The sequence below is a fragment of the Cinclus cinclus genome, chromosome 5 (genome assembly GCF_963662255.1).
Source record: "Cinclus cinclus chromosome 5, bCinCin1.1, whole genome shotgun sequence".
Lineage (NCBI taxonomy): Eukaryota > Metazoa > Chordata > Aves > Passeriformes > Cinclidae > Cinclus > Cinclus cinclus.
The window spans coordinates 6,180,464-6,196,521 of NC_085050.1; the positions used below are offsets into that span (position 1 = coordinate 6,180,464).

The 16,058-nt window shown below is 45.5% G+C and overlaps 1 protein-coding gene across 2 annotated transcripts in view; it reads left to right on the forward strand.

The window, feature by feature from the left end:
* Positions 1-14,599, forward strand: part of FGFRL1 (fibroblast growth factor receptor like 1) — a 163,062-nt gene extending 148,463 nt beyond the window's left edge. For both annotated transcript variants that reach the window (XM_062493320.1, XM_062493321.1), the window contains exons 4-7: positions 3,544-3,624; positions 8,344-8,628; positions 11,011-11,364; positions 14,190-14,599. In XM_062493320.1, coding sequence (XP_062349304.1) covers positions 3,544-3,624; positions 8,344-8,628; positions 11,011-11,364; positions 14,190-14,599 — 1,130 coding nt within the window. The remainder of the gene's footprint in view (positions 1-3,543; positions 3,625-8,343; positions 8,629-11,010; positions 11,365-14,189) is intronic.
* Positions 14,600-16,058: the final 1,459 nt, after the last annotated feature.

A 16,058-nucleotide genomic window follows, 5' to 3' on the forward strand; every position in this document is an offset into this window, starting at 1 on the left:
AGGCTTCAGACTGCAGGTTTGGGCTGAACCAGATGCCTCTGAACTTTCAGGAAATTTAGCTTTGCTTTCAGCATCACAGACCCCTGTAAAACACTACAGAACTGTTTCTCTACCCTTGGAAACCACATGGTATTAAAATTGAAAAAATAAGGAAGTTCTTCAAGGCATGAAGAAACAACTTCCATGCAGCCACAGCGCTGACTTTGGTTGAGGCAGGTGGAAGTCAAATACTGATGATCTCTGAATTAGGGTGTTCCATCCTCAGGGTATTCCTGAATTATGTCTCTCCCAAAGTGATAAAGCAGATTTTTTTTGTTCTTTGCAATCACAGGTCACCACCCAAGGTGCAAGAGGGGAGATTCAAATCCCTCTCTGAATGCAGCAGAAGAGAGACCTGACCCTGTGTCACTCACATCACAGATTAGCACTTTATGTCTCTGGCTACTCTGCTGCCTCACTCACACTTTTGAAGTTCAGTGGAGACTCAGGGGTTTCAGGGAACCTTCCCCAAATGAGCTTCATCCAGTTCCTGGGTCTCATGAGTCAGCTCTGTTTGGTACAGCTGTTGAGTGTGTGTGTTCAGATACAGGGAAGGTAGGAGCCCAGCTCCCTGCACACTGCATTGCAGCTGGAAGGGTCTGCTGTAACATCCCTCACTCCAAGAGCAGCTCTGGGGATGGGAAGGAGCAGTTTTGCTCAACAGGAATTTCCATGTTTATGGCATTTTCCCACCTCAAGACTTCTGCTATTGTTGTTAATGTTACCACATTCCCAACACACGTGAAGCAAGTTCCAGCATTATCTAAACCAATGTGCCTAAATGCATGCAGTTACTTACTTCAGTTTTTCTCCTCCACCAAGTCATGTATTCCATTGGCTCAGCATGGTAGCATAAGTTATCCTGATCTCTTTCCCCTGAAAAATGTTTTTTCAGGGTTTGGTAGGTGACTCCACAGGTTTGTGATTTTTTGGGATAACAGCTGATGATGCATCTTCAAAGGATCAAACGGATTCAGAGCATTTTTCCTTACATCAAAAGCTTGGTAGCAAGTCAAGAGGTGTGGAGTCCACAGTCAGTGGTTTTGTGTTGGCAGGAGGAGGGCACAGGGGCTGACTTACTGTTACACAAGGCAGCAGGCAAGGGAGATACCCTGCTCTTTGTACATCAGATTGAGCAGGATTAAAGTATAATTGATAGAACATCACCACTTAAATGCCTTAACCACTTTTATGATATTCAGCAGTTAACAATGGACAGGAATCCTGCATCTCTGACCACAGTTTTTCCTCTCCATTGTGATACATTTTTCTAATTGTGCTGAGGGATTTACTCTGTTCTCTTGTCAGACAGCATCCATGTCAGACAGTTCATTCGTGACACTGTGGATATTTATGAGAAAAAATGTACAAGTGCCAGGAGATAGTCAGTTTGGTGTTTTGACTGGAAGGAGACAACATCATATGTAAGCCATCATGTGTAAAGTGTATTTTTGTATTCCCTGCATTTGGTTTGCCAAGTTTGTAAAAATCAACTTGCCAAGTGCAGCTCATGAGGCACTGGCCTCCTCTGCAGCACAGGCTGCGGGCAGAGCCTTCATGAGTTAGGCTCTGTGTGAGACTTGGTGTTCCTGAGTTTCAGGGGACCTGTTTCACCCTGCTGCCCATGTTTTGGGCTAGGAGGTGGCTGGGGCACCCAGGAAGCATTCAGGGTGTCCAGCCATGGACAGAGGGTGGTGGGAAGTGGGATGGGGCAGTCATCTGGAGGAGCTGCTGAGGTTTGAGCATGGTGCTGCTGCCCAGAAAGTTTTCTTTTCCCCTTGGAAGGACAGCTGTACATAGCTCCAGGAGAAATTGTGCTGAAGTAGCCAAAAGGAGAAGAGAAAAATCTCTCAGGGTTGAGGGGGGACAATCTCATGTGGCATTGCAACCTCTCTGCTTAGGGGACAAGGCTAATGAGGGCAGAGCATCTGTTGGCATATAATGCCCTGAGCTGAAGAGGTGGAATGATTTTCCAAAATAGCAGAACCTGGGGTGAGGATTGGGTTAAAGACACATTCTTCTCTCTCAAAGACCGCATGCAAGTTTACACACTAAATACTGTTTTAAGTACAACCCAACTTGTAAAACAACTGTGAAGTTTTACTATTTGTACCTTTTGAGGGGGGCATATATATATATATCTATATATAAGCTGAGTTCTTCCTCTCTGTTGCAGATGATGGAAATAATTGTCCTGTCTTTTGCTCACAAGACCCTTTCTGTATGAGTTTCAGAAGCTGGGCATTTGGAGGCATTCCTTCCTTAAATTAGATGTTTCCACTTCTCTTTATTTGTTTGGGTTCTTTACACCATTGTGTTCTTTACTGAGGCAAACTTTTTCCCATCCTTCACCTGACTTGTCTCTGAAAATCAAATTCCACCCACTTCAGTGCACTTTAGCTAGGAGCTAAGGAGCTCTTGGTCAAGATTGCCACTTCAAATCCAGCTGGGGCTGTGCCAAAACTGGGGCTGTGCCACCTTTTAGAGCACAGAAGTAATCTTAGAAGAGAATGCGTTTTGCTGCACCATCATGGGAGGGTGTCCAGAGTGCCTAGGGTGGACCTCTCTCCTGGTGTGAGCCATTGCTATATAAGACCCTGCTCAGAGCTGGGCACTTGTGCAGTAGAGGTCAAGCTGGAGGAGGAGAAACTTTCACATCTGGATGCTGCAGATGTGTGAGGCCAGCAGTATCGTCCAGGTTGTAGAAGGAGGCTCAGGGCACTCTCCTGCTCTCTTGGCCCTCCTGGAGAACTCAGAGGTGGCCATATCACAGTAGCAATTTGAGAAGGGGCTGCTGGAGAGATGGAGGTTTCACCTTATAGAGATTTCTATTGCTCCAGGACAGAGCTGATATTTTGGTGCTGCTATGTGGTAGTGATATAGACAGCAAGAGTGATGAGGGACAAAGTGGTGTGTTGATACAGGTGGATGAGTGGTATTAATTAAAAAGAAATACCCACAAGCAGCTTTTAAAATCAATATTGTTTTTGCCAGCCATAAATCTGCATTCAGTATCTCTTGAGAGCTTATTTGACCCCAGACTTGCTTGCTTTTCTGATCCTGTGTGGAAGCTGAAGGGTGAATCAGTGGCCACAGTCATACTGCTTGTGCTCTGTATGACTGATCACATAAGTCTTCCCCCATCTCCTAGGTTTAATTATCTCTAATTTTGATTTATACCATTATTTGCATAGATGGTACCAGAGATCAGCTCCCCTAGGGAACAGCAACCTGTAAACATAGTCAGAGAAGCTTTTGTCAGCTATTAATGGCAGCATTGATTAAACTCCCATTGATTTGGTAGCCTGCCGAAAAGCTCATAAAGCAGAAAATAAAATTGTTCATTAAACTGGCCAGGCTGTAAGTGCCTGGATGTGGATGCCTACTGTCTGTTGAGCTTGCTTCAGCTGCATGGTGTCTCCTGGCAGGAAATGCAGGCTCCTGTTGTCATCCTGTTGTGCTGCAGGAGACCTTCTTAACATCTTCCCTTTCCTTTCTCCACAGATGATGCCAGCTCTGGAAAGGACAGCCAGGTGCCTGAAGGCTCCAATGGAGAATATGAAGATCATTCTGGGAAGCAGTGGGGTAAGGAGCAGTGTGTGTTCTGTGGTTTTCCTCGGCCCTTGGTTCAGTGCTGTTCACATGGCACATTTCTCAGTTGCTGAAGGAGAGGAAAGGCAGAGCGGCTGGAGTGAGTTCTCCCTACGTATGGTCAAATAAACAGAGTGTCAGCTGAATGTGTTGGTGTGAATGGATCCAATCCAAGGGTCCTGCAAAATGCAGCCTGTGGTCGGCCCTAGGGCCCCCTGCCATGTACCCCAGCATGGGTCTCCCTTGTATTTGTTTTTCTGGGCAGCGACTTTTCTTTTGCATGTGCAGCTATTACAGCTTTCATAGACTCCCTATAAAAAGCATATTGACTTTTACAGCAATATTTCCAAAAGTCTTCAGTGCCAATACAACATTGCTCCCGCTGAGGGCAAATGGGAGGTCTGACTTCACTTCAGGAGAATTAGCACTAAGCCAAGATGAGTATTTTTTAAGATCACCCTCTCTTTCAGACACCTGCCTGAAACTTTTCAAGCCATGGACTGTTCAGGCATAAGATTTTGTTGCTGTTGCAGAACTTTGGGGAGCTGCTAAATTCTCACTTGGAACAGGCTCTGAATGACTGCAAAACTTGCAGGCCCAGTTTGGTCCAAGCACTCCTTGAAGGACAATAAGTTGTCAGGCTGATGCCAGACGGCTTTTGGCCATTACTGACAGGAGTGTGATGTGAGTTTATGAGCTCAGTGGTTGAAGCACAGCATTTCATTTTGCTCGTGAAGTACATCCCTCTCTTTAATTTTATAGTACAAAGATGGCTTTGTACCACATTTGTGACGAGGGAGAACCTCACAGTAGTGGTAGGGGTAGAACCTGACAAGATTTTGCTGTGTGAGTCCCCACCACTTAAGCTGAGGCCAGTTTTCTTCAGCAGCTTTCAAACAGGGATGTGGTGTGCTGTGGTGTAGTCCAGGATGAGTTACACTTGAATTACATATTTATCTCAAACTGAGCTTGTTTGGGGAGAGAAAGGTAACCTCCACTCATTCTGGAAAGGGATGACAATATTTTAGAGCTGGAGGAAGGGTGTCTTAGATAAACTACAGGTCAGGAAGGGTTCAGGAGCTACTACAAAGCTGCCGTCTCTCCACTTTTCCTTACCACTGTGCTCCTGGTAGATCTGCTGGATGGTGAATCAATACAACAATACAACAGTAATATTATGGCAAAAAGATGTAAGCCCTACTAAAATCATTAGGCACTGACAATCTCCTATCAGATTGTGTCTTACTCTGTGCTGCCCTGGCCCAGTCTGTTGTGCTGCACAGTTTTCCTGAACCTCTGTTTTTCCTTCTTTCCATCCCTCCTGTCTCTTCTTCTCTCCCCAAGCAGAGCAGTGTCTGGGGCTGGCCACGCACCCACCAAAGCCCTTTCCATCCAGCACTGTTCACCAGTGAACTGTGAGCTGGTGTGCTGGGAGGGTCAGTGTGTGTCTGCAGGTCTCTGGAGGATGATGGGTGAAGAAACAGTTTGTGTTGTCACAGTCCTGGGCCCTTGGAGAAGTGTGAGAAGAGAAACATGGTTTTAAAAAAAAAGCTCCACTTTACTTTCCATCTACCATCACAGAGTGGTATCTCTGGGGAGAGAAGGGAACTGATGTGGGGAACAATAGACCCCCCTCCCCACATTTGACTGAACTCTTAACCAGAAGACTTGAAAGTATTTCAATACATAGTCCTATTGTGACACTTTTTTTGTAATTGTGATGAGCACTGGAAGTGGTAGTGACTGTCACTACGTGGAGGTAATGGTAGTGCATCACAGCAGACAGCATTTTTCAGATAATCACCTCACTTTGTGTGAGCAGTGTCTGACAGGAGCCTCAGGGCATGATCCATGCCTCTCAAGGTGTCCCACAGGGAGAGGACACCACTGAATTCCTTCACAGGTCTTTGTGCTGACAGGCTTCCATTGCATTTAATTTTCATTAACTTTGAATAAATCTTCCTGGTAAACAGCATTTCAGACAGGAACCCGTACACAACACTGTCTCTTTGTCCCTATCCACTTGTGTTTTCCCTTGCTCTTGAGTGGGTCATAATTTATATTGTACAAATGTGTGGTTCATGTTTACAAAGCAAATGCCAAGTGATGTGGAGAACAAGCATGTGAATAACACAGAGGCACTTTGTAATGGCTTTTGCTGGCACTCCAACAAGCAAAACTTCTGTAAACGGAGCAGATTTGGGGACAGACATTTAGCATCAACTCAAAAAATACTTTTTCTGCCTGTCTCTCACAGTGCTGCTTCTCCTCTTTCTCCTTTGTGCTTGCTGGGTCTCTTTTTCTCTCTAATGTGTGTGTCTCTTTCTCCTTTATTTGGTAACTGGCTTTTCTAAACTTGTCCGATTCAGGCTTTTGTCAAGGAAACATTCAGGACTGTGTAAATGGGATCTGGTTTCAGCATATTGCACACAGCCTGGAGTAGCTTTTGAGACCACATAATCATTTAACCTTTTTTAAACAGAAAAAGAAAGAAAGAAAGGCTGAAAGGTCCAAAGAAGTGTAGCTTTACCTGTAATTTAGCATGTATTTGGGCAACCGTGTGTGAGGAGTGAATGCAAAATTCCAGAGAGACTCACAAGAGTCACAGTGGGAGGAAAACCAGAAATGTTAAAGACGTGCGCTTTCTGGGGGTGAAAAGAGTTTCTGTCTTAAAGCAGGGATGCCAGCAAGTCCTTCTGAGAGCTCAGAGTCACTCACTTGACTTTTCAGCCAGCTGAGGAAGTGTGACTGTCCTGGCTCCAGTTTGCTCTTTGGTATGTTAGTCCCAGCTCAGGGATCCCGACCACGAGGGTCTCCCCTCTACTTAGGCCTGGTCTCTGGGTAAATTACTGCCATATTACAGAGTAAATGTTCAGACCCATTTCACGGCTGATTCCTGACCTCTCCATGAGCCTTGCAGACATTTTCTCAATTTCCACAGTGACAGCCCTTATCAGCACGTCTCCCTCGGCTCAGACTAAAATTTGGGATGTCATTGCACAGAGAGTGCAGCTCTGATGGGGTTCATTGTCAGGGAGGGGGATTGTCTGTGCTGTGAGGGGGCTTCCTGCAGCAAACCCCAAAGGGTACACCCAGCAATTGAGGCACCAGGACCTGTGCAGGGGGTCAGTATGGCACACTTGCTGCTCAGCTGTCACGGCAAAGACTTCCAGTGCCGGAGTTACTCCGGTTCATTGGATTACACATGAAAGCCTCTGCATGGAGAGCAAAGCATTTCTGAGCAGGAGTTTGAAATAACATGAAATGGCTGGGACCCAAAATGACAGCCAAGAGGGGCAAGGGAAGGCTGTGGAGACAGATGGTTCCCCCTACGGACAAGCACTCTGCGGAGAGGGGTATGCTGAAGGGTGTTCTCTTCCCAGAGGGAGGGATGTTGGCCAAGGCTGCAGGGGCTGAGGGCTAAGGGGTGTGCTCACAAACCTCAGAGGGCAGTGGCTGCCATTCCCCGGTGCTTGGAGACAGGGAGCTGCAGACCAGCCTCTTCTGTTCAGGAAAGCTCCACTCTAATGCACATCTCAGAGCTTCTGGCCCTCAGCCCTGGGCAGCAGGGCTGGCTGTCAAGTAAGGAGTCTCACCAGGCCATCCTTCAGCTGGCCAGGGAATCCCTGGAAGTGCTTAAAAAGCGTGTATATGTGCTGCTTAGGGACGTGGTTTAGTGGTGGAGCTGGCAGTGTTAGATTAAAGGTTGAACTCAATAATCTTAGAGGTCTTTTCCAACTTTAACAGTTCTATGTTGGGCTTAGTTAGAAGTGCCCCTGGTCTGACATTGTATAGTTAAAGTAACTCTGAGAAATTTGTTATTTCTTTTAAATTCTTCATTGAATTCCATATTTTGTCAGGTGAGGGCCTTGCATTTCTCTAAGTTTTTTGTCTCTGCTGTTAGAAATATTGCTGATTTCTTTGCTAAAACAAGATGACTGGCTTAACCCACACTTCTATCCACCAGCAGCTATTGCTTCAGATTCTCCAGTTTTGGGATGGACTGGCATGGGGTAGCCTCTTAAAACAAACTCATAGAGTTTTATTGGGTCTTTCCATTTCTTTGTTCACTTCTTTGGACCATTCAACATGAATGTTTTGTAAATTGAAGATGAATGAATTGCATACATTTAAGTTCAGATCAATATACAAAAGACTGTCACACTTCTAAGATTTTCCTATGTATTTAAAATATGCTGACTCTTCTTGAGTCCCCCGTAAAGCCACTGAGAACTAAGAGGCAAAACATCTTCAGGAAATGAAGCTTCATGTGGCAAGCAAAAAATTGAGAAAATGGTCAGCGTGACAGGAATCTGAGTTTTTTCCTTTGGTCTTGGCTAAGGAGTTTGTGGAATATGGTAACAATTACAGTGTGATTATGGGGCCGCATTTTGCCTTCAGCTGCAATAGCATGATTTTGGTGTTATTTTGTGAGATGATCTGGTGCAATTGCCTTACAGACGCAGAAATTCTGGGGCTGTGCTATGCAGAAGGTTGATGCAGTGGCCAGAGCAGTCCAGTAGACATTCAAATGCATTGGGCTGGGTGGTGAGTCCCTTCTAAGGAAAAGAGTTTGAGCTGATACGAGGGAGAGTGGTACACTGGCATGTATGGGGCTGCCTCTCAAGTAAATCTGGCCATGAGACTTAACAACAGCTTCTGTCTTTGCTCATGTCCTGTGCTCACCACAATCCATTCTGATGCCTTTTGCAGCCCGGCCCAGGTTCACTCAGCCTGCCAAGATGAGGCGGAGAGTGATCGCCCGCCCCGTCGGCAGCTCCATCCGCCTCAAGTGCGTGGCCAGCGGCAACCCCAGGCCTGACATCACATGGCTGAAGGACAACAAGCCCCTCACTCCCCAGGAGATTGGGGAGAACAAGAAGAAGAAGTGGACGTTGAACCTGAAGAACCTGAAGCCAGAGGACAGCGGGAAGTACACCTGCCGGGTGTTTAACAAAGTTGGAGAAATCAATGCAACGTACAAAGTTGAAGTGATCCGTAAGTGCAGCTCTGAGAGGGAGAGCAGAGAGGGGCCTTGGAGAAGCGGCTGGTTCAGTCAAGGCAGTGTGGTGAAAAGGGTGCAGTGTTGATGGGTGGACATGGAAATGGGGAAGTGCTAAAAACGTCAGAGATGGCATTGCTGAAACTCTAGAATGAACCTGAAACCTGGGCAAGACCGATTAGCAGGAAGACAATTGAGGAGCTGAAATGAGGACAGGTACTGGGGAAACAGTCATCTCCACCGGCACCTGCATGGTGAAAATCATAGCAAGTTCAGTCTTCTACAAGAGAGTCAGTTCAAGGACAGACTGAGAACTAACAGAGAAAGCCCTTTCAAGCAGCATGGGGGGAGGGGGAAATATCTAAGATAGGCCAGATTAGTATGTCATAATGGGTGAAACCAGTCAATTTGAAGTTTAATCTAGAAGTTTCCCAAAGGAATTAGCAGGAATCTTATGATTAGAGTGACTAGCCAGACAAGGCTTTAGGGCCAGATTCTAAAACACATTGGGCCATCTGAAGGTCCAGGCAGGTACAAATGACTTACTAAGAAAACAACAAACCCTAAAAACACGCACTAGTACCCTGTCTGTGTCTTTAGATGCCTACATAGCTTTAAAAATTCAGTCCTTAGCAGATGAGCTGCGGGGGATGACCCTGCATTGCAGTGAGGTAAATTGCTCTTCTTACTATCTAGCTGTTCTGATTCTTGCTCTCTAATCTTCTGTTTCCCCTATTTTTGCTGAGGATAATTATACTCAAATCATTCCTGAGTTTACCAGGGAAGAGTTCTTATTCTTAAATCATTATGCTTTGCCAATGACATCATCATAAGTTGTCATGGAAATGATTACAGAGTAGCCAGCTGAAGAAAGAGGAGAAGATGAGCTGAGTGGAGGGAAGATTGAATAGCCTTCATTAATGAGGAGCAGGGGCATGGAGGGATATTTCCAGCCACTTGGAAAACATGTTGTTTGTCCTGCATACATTTTAGCATGAGAAAGTTTATCCCAGTGTGAAAGCTTGTTCTTAAAGGTAAAGATCTGTTCTCTGATAAGTCCTTTCTCTAGAATCACTGGAATTAAAAGCACATGTGGGAAGCTCTGTTGGGCTCTGAAGGCACAGACCTGCTGGACATCTGGGATTGATAAAGATGCAGCTGTGTGGAGACAGTAAAAACATGTGTTTACACTAAAACCAGGAGCAGAGGCAGGGAAATGAATCAAGCCCCATCCTAATGGCAGCTGTGGCATTTTCACTTCATCAAAACCAGACAGCACCAGGAACAAACCCCTTTCTGTGTCCCTGTTTATCTTGGTTTTTATCAACTTAAAGATGTATGTAACCTTTGTTTTCATTAGCTTTTGCTGGCTAGGAGTGAAAACAGTAACCAAAGCTGGAACCAGAGTCAAGGAGATAAGGGCATTAAGCAGTTTTCAGACATCTTTCTATTTTTAACATCATTCTGTGGAGCATTACAGGTTTTATTCAATTTCCTCCTTTCCACCCGCCCCTGCCTTAAGCCTCCCCTCCTAAGTCCTGCTTATCTGAGTCTCAGTCTCCCCAGCTGTGATTGCTGCTCACAGTCCCAAGGCAAAGCCTACAGAGACCATTGTGGTATTTTTGTTTCCTAAGCACATCTTTAGAGCTCTCAATATTGAACGTATCCTGTGTTTTTGAAAGAGGGTCCATTGTTCCTTCCTCTCACTCCAAAGCCATTGCTGGTGGGAACTGTTTTGTTACATGCTCAATCCAACAGTGTTTGCCATCAAAAGGAGTTGATGATTGCCAGCAGTTACCACCCACTGTGATACCATAATTTCTCCTGTGCCTAGGATAGAGGTTTGCAGTACCTCCTTGTCTGGAAACTGTGACTGATTTATCTGATCCTAACCTTAAAAAACCCCCAAACATTCCTCAGAATGAGGCATACATTTTTCCTCTCACTTTATGTGGTGTTGACACAACCTTAGACTTACACTCATGCTGGAAAGGATGGTGTTGTGAACCTCTCCCAAAATATAACGGCTCAGAGGGAAACCATCCTTTTCTCCAGGTCTGATGCAGGTAGAAAAAGAATTTGTTATAAACAGGACGATTCAGGCTGAGCATGAGAACAGTCTTGTTAAAGCCTCAGACAATGAAGGAGTTGCTTGGAGAGACTGGAGAGCATCTACCATTGGAGGCTTTGGCAGAGGCTGACAAAATGTGTATCAGGAGAAGTCTGCAGAAATCTCAGCCTGCCTTGGGGCAGGAAGTTGGACTAGACTATGACTAGACTAGACTCCCTCCTACACCTTTTCCCTATGTTTCTGCAATTGCAAATTACTGAGGTTGGCAAACACCTTTGCCCATGGAGCTCCCTGTGTTTCTGTGCAGAGAGGACGAGGTCCAAGCCCATCCTGACAGGGACACACCCCGTCAACACCACGGTGGACTATGGTGGGACCACCTCATTCCAGTGCAAAGTGCGCAGCGACGTCAAACCCGTCATCCAGTGGCTGAAGAGGGTGGAGTATGGCACGGAGAGCAAGTACAACTCCACCATCGATGTCGGGGGACAGAAGTTCGTCGTGCTGCCCACGGGGGAGGTCTGGTCCCGCCCAGATGGTTCCTACCTGAACAAACTGATGATTACTCGAGCCAAGGAGGAGGATGCAGGGATGTACATTTGCCTCGGAGCCAACACCATGGGCTACAGCTTCCGGAGTGCTTTTCTCACAGTCCTGCCAGGTGAGTTGTGACATTTCTTCCCCCTCTGTTATCAGTCTGCATCATGGTATTTGTTAATTCAACTACTGATGCCCATTGGTTCCCTGGCCCTCTGTGATGCTGTGCTGATTTAGGGTAGCCCAGTTCTGATAAGAATGAATGGGGGACTAAATCAGTCCTGATTTAAATCAATTCCTGCTGAAATCCTGTTGATGATATTTCCTTTTCTCCCTTTGTGGGGAATAACCACAGATTCACAGAACGGGTAAGGTTGGAAGGAACCATAGTGGGTCATCTGGTCCAACCTCCCTGCTCAAACAGAGTCAATTCAGAGCACGTGGCACAGGATTGTGTCAGGATGGTTCTGAATATCTCCAGTGAGGGAGACTCCACACCCTCTCTGGGCAATCTGTTCAGTGCTCAGTCACTGCACAGTAAAGAAGTTATTCCTCACGTTCAGGTGGAACTTCATGGACATCAGTTTCTGCCCTTTCTTTGTGCCCTATTGTAAGCATCATAGAGCAGAGCCTGGTCCATGCTCTGACACCTCCCTGAAGATACTTAATAGACGTTGTTGAGGCCCCTCTCAGTCATCCAGGTAACATAAATTGAATTGTCTGCACCTGTAGGAAAGAAGAGGAAGCTGGGAAAAGATACTGCAGTTGCTGACACTGAATCTCTTCAGTAATAGGCTGCAGGATAGGAGAGGGGAACTGAATAACAGCACAGTTTGCTACCTCATTCCCTAAATTTCCTCCTTTCTCTTGCCCTTGTTTATATTGCTTTTACTGGTAAAAGGAAACAACAATACAGGCCCATAAAATGAGAGAAGAATAAAAAGCTGTTGGGGTCACAAGGAAATGAAATGAATGAGTGTGAAAACCAGAATGATTGATGAGCTAAATTTTGACCCAGTGGTCCCCTGGGGCCCCTGTACCAAACTCACAGCTGCTGCCTTCTGTCCCCAGACCTCAGAGCTGGTGGCCACATCCAACTAAGACATCATTTGTGTTTGAGACACACCATCCTCGCCTGGTCATTTGCTCCTTTGTCTTCTGACTGTGCAGTTCTACCTTGATAGACATTTTGGATTTAGGACTGCACTCTAACTGAAAGGCCTGTAAATATCAAGGAAAGGGCAGCATGGGTGGGATATAACTGAAAGCCTCTGGGAGTTTCTGACTTATGAGAGCCTGATCCAGCTCCCACTGAAATCAGGGGGAGACTTTCCGTGGATTTAAATGGGTCTGTAGTGAGGCCTCATGCCAGAACCAGAGCCTGCAGGGCTGTTGTTGTTGGCAGTGATGGAGAAGGAGAGCCCAGCTTGCCCTAAGATGCAAAGATGTGGCTGAAAAGCCATGAGTTAAAAGAGACCATTTTGCTTGTAAATCTACCAGATTTGGCATTGAGAGCTCTGAGGAACATGGATGAATATCAAAACACTTTTTTTCAGCCCAGTATAGGATTTCAACCAGCCAACCAGCATGAAGACTTCTGTTTTCAGTAAGAACTGATGGGTCAGTTCTCTTATCGTGTCATGTTTATAACAGGGGGTTGGACCAGACTCACCTTCCAGCTTAAATTATTCTGTAATTTCCAGTGTTGTTGAATCAAAATTTTGTCTAAAATTTGAGGTCAAAGTATAGGTCCTCCTAACTTCAGAGAGACCACATGGTATATATTTAACATTTCAAACTAACCATAGGATTATTTGTCAAGGAGAGAAAAAGACATCAGTGTCTTAAAGAAGTTTAGCTGGAAAGTTAAGTGATACATGTTTGAATATAACAGATTGAATGATTAAGACAGCCTGTGGTTTTTGAAGTTTTCTGAGTGTCTCCCTGCAAGCTGAGTTCTGTGCCTGGGTGTGTTTCAAGGCATTGTATATTCCAGCTGGTAGCTATCTAGACAAGGATTTTCATAGCTAGAGTCCTAACCCAGGACTACTTTTGGATCTATAAATCAGAAGATCAGGCTGAGAAGTTGGAGTGGCTATCCAGGGATACCCACTGACTGTTAACTGCTGAGAGATAAAGAGGAGTTGTGAAAGGCGAAGTCTAAAGCATCTTATCTCCTCCAGTAGCTGAATTTACTGACCTTGAAAACTCAGCAGCAGCTCCAAAGAGACTAGTGGAGGTACAACCCATTAGGTGTAGGAAGCTGGGGAGACACTTCAATGCTGAATGGACTTTCAGTTCTCCATGGGAACCAAGGAAGGGCCACCAACTCACCTATGTTTTTCCCATCCTTCAGCCTTCCTCGCAGCCACATAAGAAAGTCAAGACAACACCTCCAAAACTTCGCATTCATTCTCCCTGCCATGGTGGAGCACTGCTGGGTAGCTCCAGAATTGCTAGACAGGATTGCTAGAGAGTGTGTGAAACCCTTGCAGGCACCTGGTGGGTGGGCAGCGTTCTGTGGCTCTGTGCAACCTGATTGTGTCTCCTGGGCTGCTGACAGTGAGGTTTTACTGACAAGTCCTGTGTTGTGTCCTTCGATCCGTGCAGCAAAATTCATTCCGTCACAGAGTGAGAGTGTTAGGAAACTCTCAGGCTGGTTCTAGTGTGCATCCATTAAGGCTTGGATAAGAGAGTTAAAAAATCCTCCAAAGGCACCCCTCCTGACCCCTAAACCAGAGAAAATGAGTTGCTTGTCCTTCCAGGGGCGCTGAAAACCAAAGCAGTTACCAAGCATCATGTGCTGGCTTGATTTCTCCCTTGTTACTTGGTCTGGCAGAGTTGCCAGACAGCCTGTACAACAGCCAGCCCAAGTGTGACATCTGTTTTGAATCCCCTTTGCCTGCATGTTATTAACTCTTTCTGTCTCTCCCCTGCCACCACGTGCAGATCCCAAGCCTCCCAGCGCACCTGTGCCCCCTTCCGCGGCCAGCAGCCTGCCCTGGCCCGTGATCATCGGCATCCCTGCTGGAGCTGTCTTCATCTTCGGGACCATCCTGCTGTGGCTGTGCCAGTCCAAGAAGAAGCCCTGCTCCCCTCCAGCCTCTGCCCCCGTGCACCGCCCGCAGCCCCGCGACAGGATCTGCGTCGCCCAGGTCCCCGACAAAGACTGCATCTCCTCCATTAACTACGAGGAATATGTGGCCCAGCAGCAGCATTTACTGTCCCAGGGGCCAGCCCTTGCCCCTGCCATGGCCTCCAAAATGTACCCAAAGATTTACACGGACATCCACACCCACACCCATTCGCACGTGGAAGGCAAAGTCCACCAGCACCAGCACATTCAGTACCAGTGCTAAGGGTTGGCCCCGTGGTGCTCGTTTGGGCTTTTCCTCGTGGTACCTCAGCAGAGACTGCTCCAAGTCAGCTCGCACTGCCAGCAACAGGCAAAGCAGACAGAAAAGGTTATATATGTAATTTTAAATATATATATATACATATATATAATTGTATATGCGTGTGTGTATGTGTGTATATATATATGTGTATATATCTATATCTATCTATATAAATATATATATAATAGAGAAAGACAGAGAGAGAAAAAAGATTTTTTTTTTTTTTAATTATTGCAATCAGGATGTAGCCGTGGAATAATGAAGGAACTCCAATTCACAGCAGAGAGGCAGCTGTCTCCAGCAGCAGAGCCTTCCTGGATATTTTAATCAAAGTGGCAACAAGTGAGATGGGACACAGGGATGTGAACCACCACCTCCTTCCTTGTGTTACTGGAAGGAACAGGCAGAGCAAGAGGAGTGTGTGGTACTTTTCTGGATGGGCCTGCTGGGCATCACTTGTTTTGGTGGGAATCCCTCAGACCTGTCGAGCTCTGAGTGATTCGAGCTATAACCTACTTGAGGTTTAGTGCCAAAGCACCAGGAGACGTAACCCATTAATCTGTTCCAGGGAAAGAAAATAACACAAGAGGGTCTGGAAAAAATAATTTCTATTCACAAAATGAAATGCCATGTGCTTCTCAGTCGTGGTCAGCACAATCAGCTAACCAAGCTGGTCAGTTCAATTTCTGCAAGGTGAAGATGTCTTGTTTCCCATTGGATGTTCTGCAGATCAGCTCCGCTCCCCTGGTCCTAGGACTCAGTGCCACTGCCAGGAAAAAGGAAAGAAGGAGAGAGAAACATTGTACAGAACATCTTTATATTTATATTTAAGAAATAATAATAATTAATAATAATAATTGAACTGCTGATGGTGAAGAAAGCCAAACACACTGTCCTTCTCTGGTGGCTTAGAGTGACAAGCCACTGGATCTTCTGCATCAATGCAAAAAACATGAAAGCATTAGAAAAAATAGTAAGAAGAAAAGAGAGTGAAATAATCTTGTAGGAAAAAAGTTGCGTTTGAGAAATATCCACCTAGGTTGTGTGTGGTTGTCCCCTGCCCTCAGATACACTTCATAAGTGATAAAACATTGCAGTTCAGGCAACAGTAAAAATAGAAAGAAGAGAAAATAAATAAGGACCATATTAAATACCTATATGGACTGGGAATGAATCCAATTTCAAAATATAAAACCTTTGTAATTCTATATAGAGTTTAAACAGAAGTCATGTATATTTAATTTATTTTGTTAAACAAGAAAGAAAAATGTATGATATTTTCTTCGAAACTGGCATTTCTATATGTATTTTTGATCAAAGAAAATAAAGATTTTTTTTTTTTTCAGGTTCTGTAGATGCCATGCTCAGAGCACACTTGATGTAGCTTGTGACCAACTGTGCTTCCCTAACAGGGAGGCCA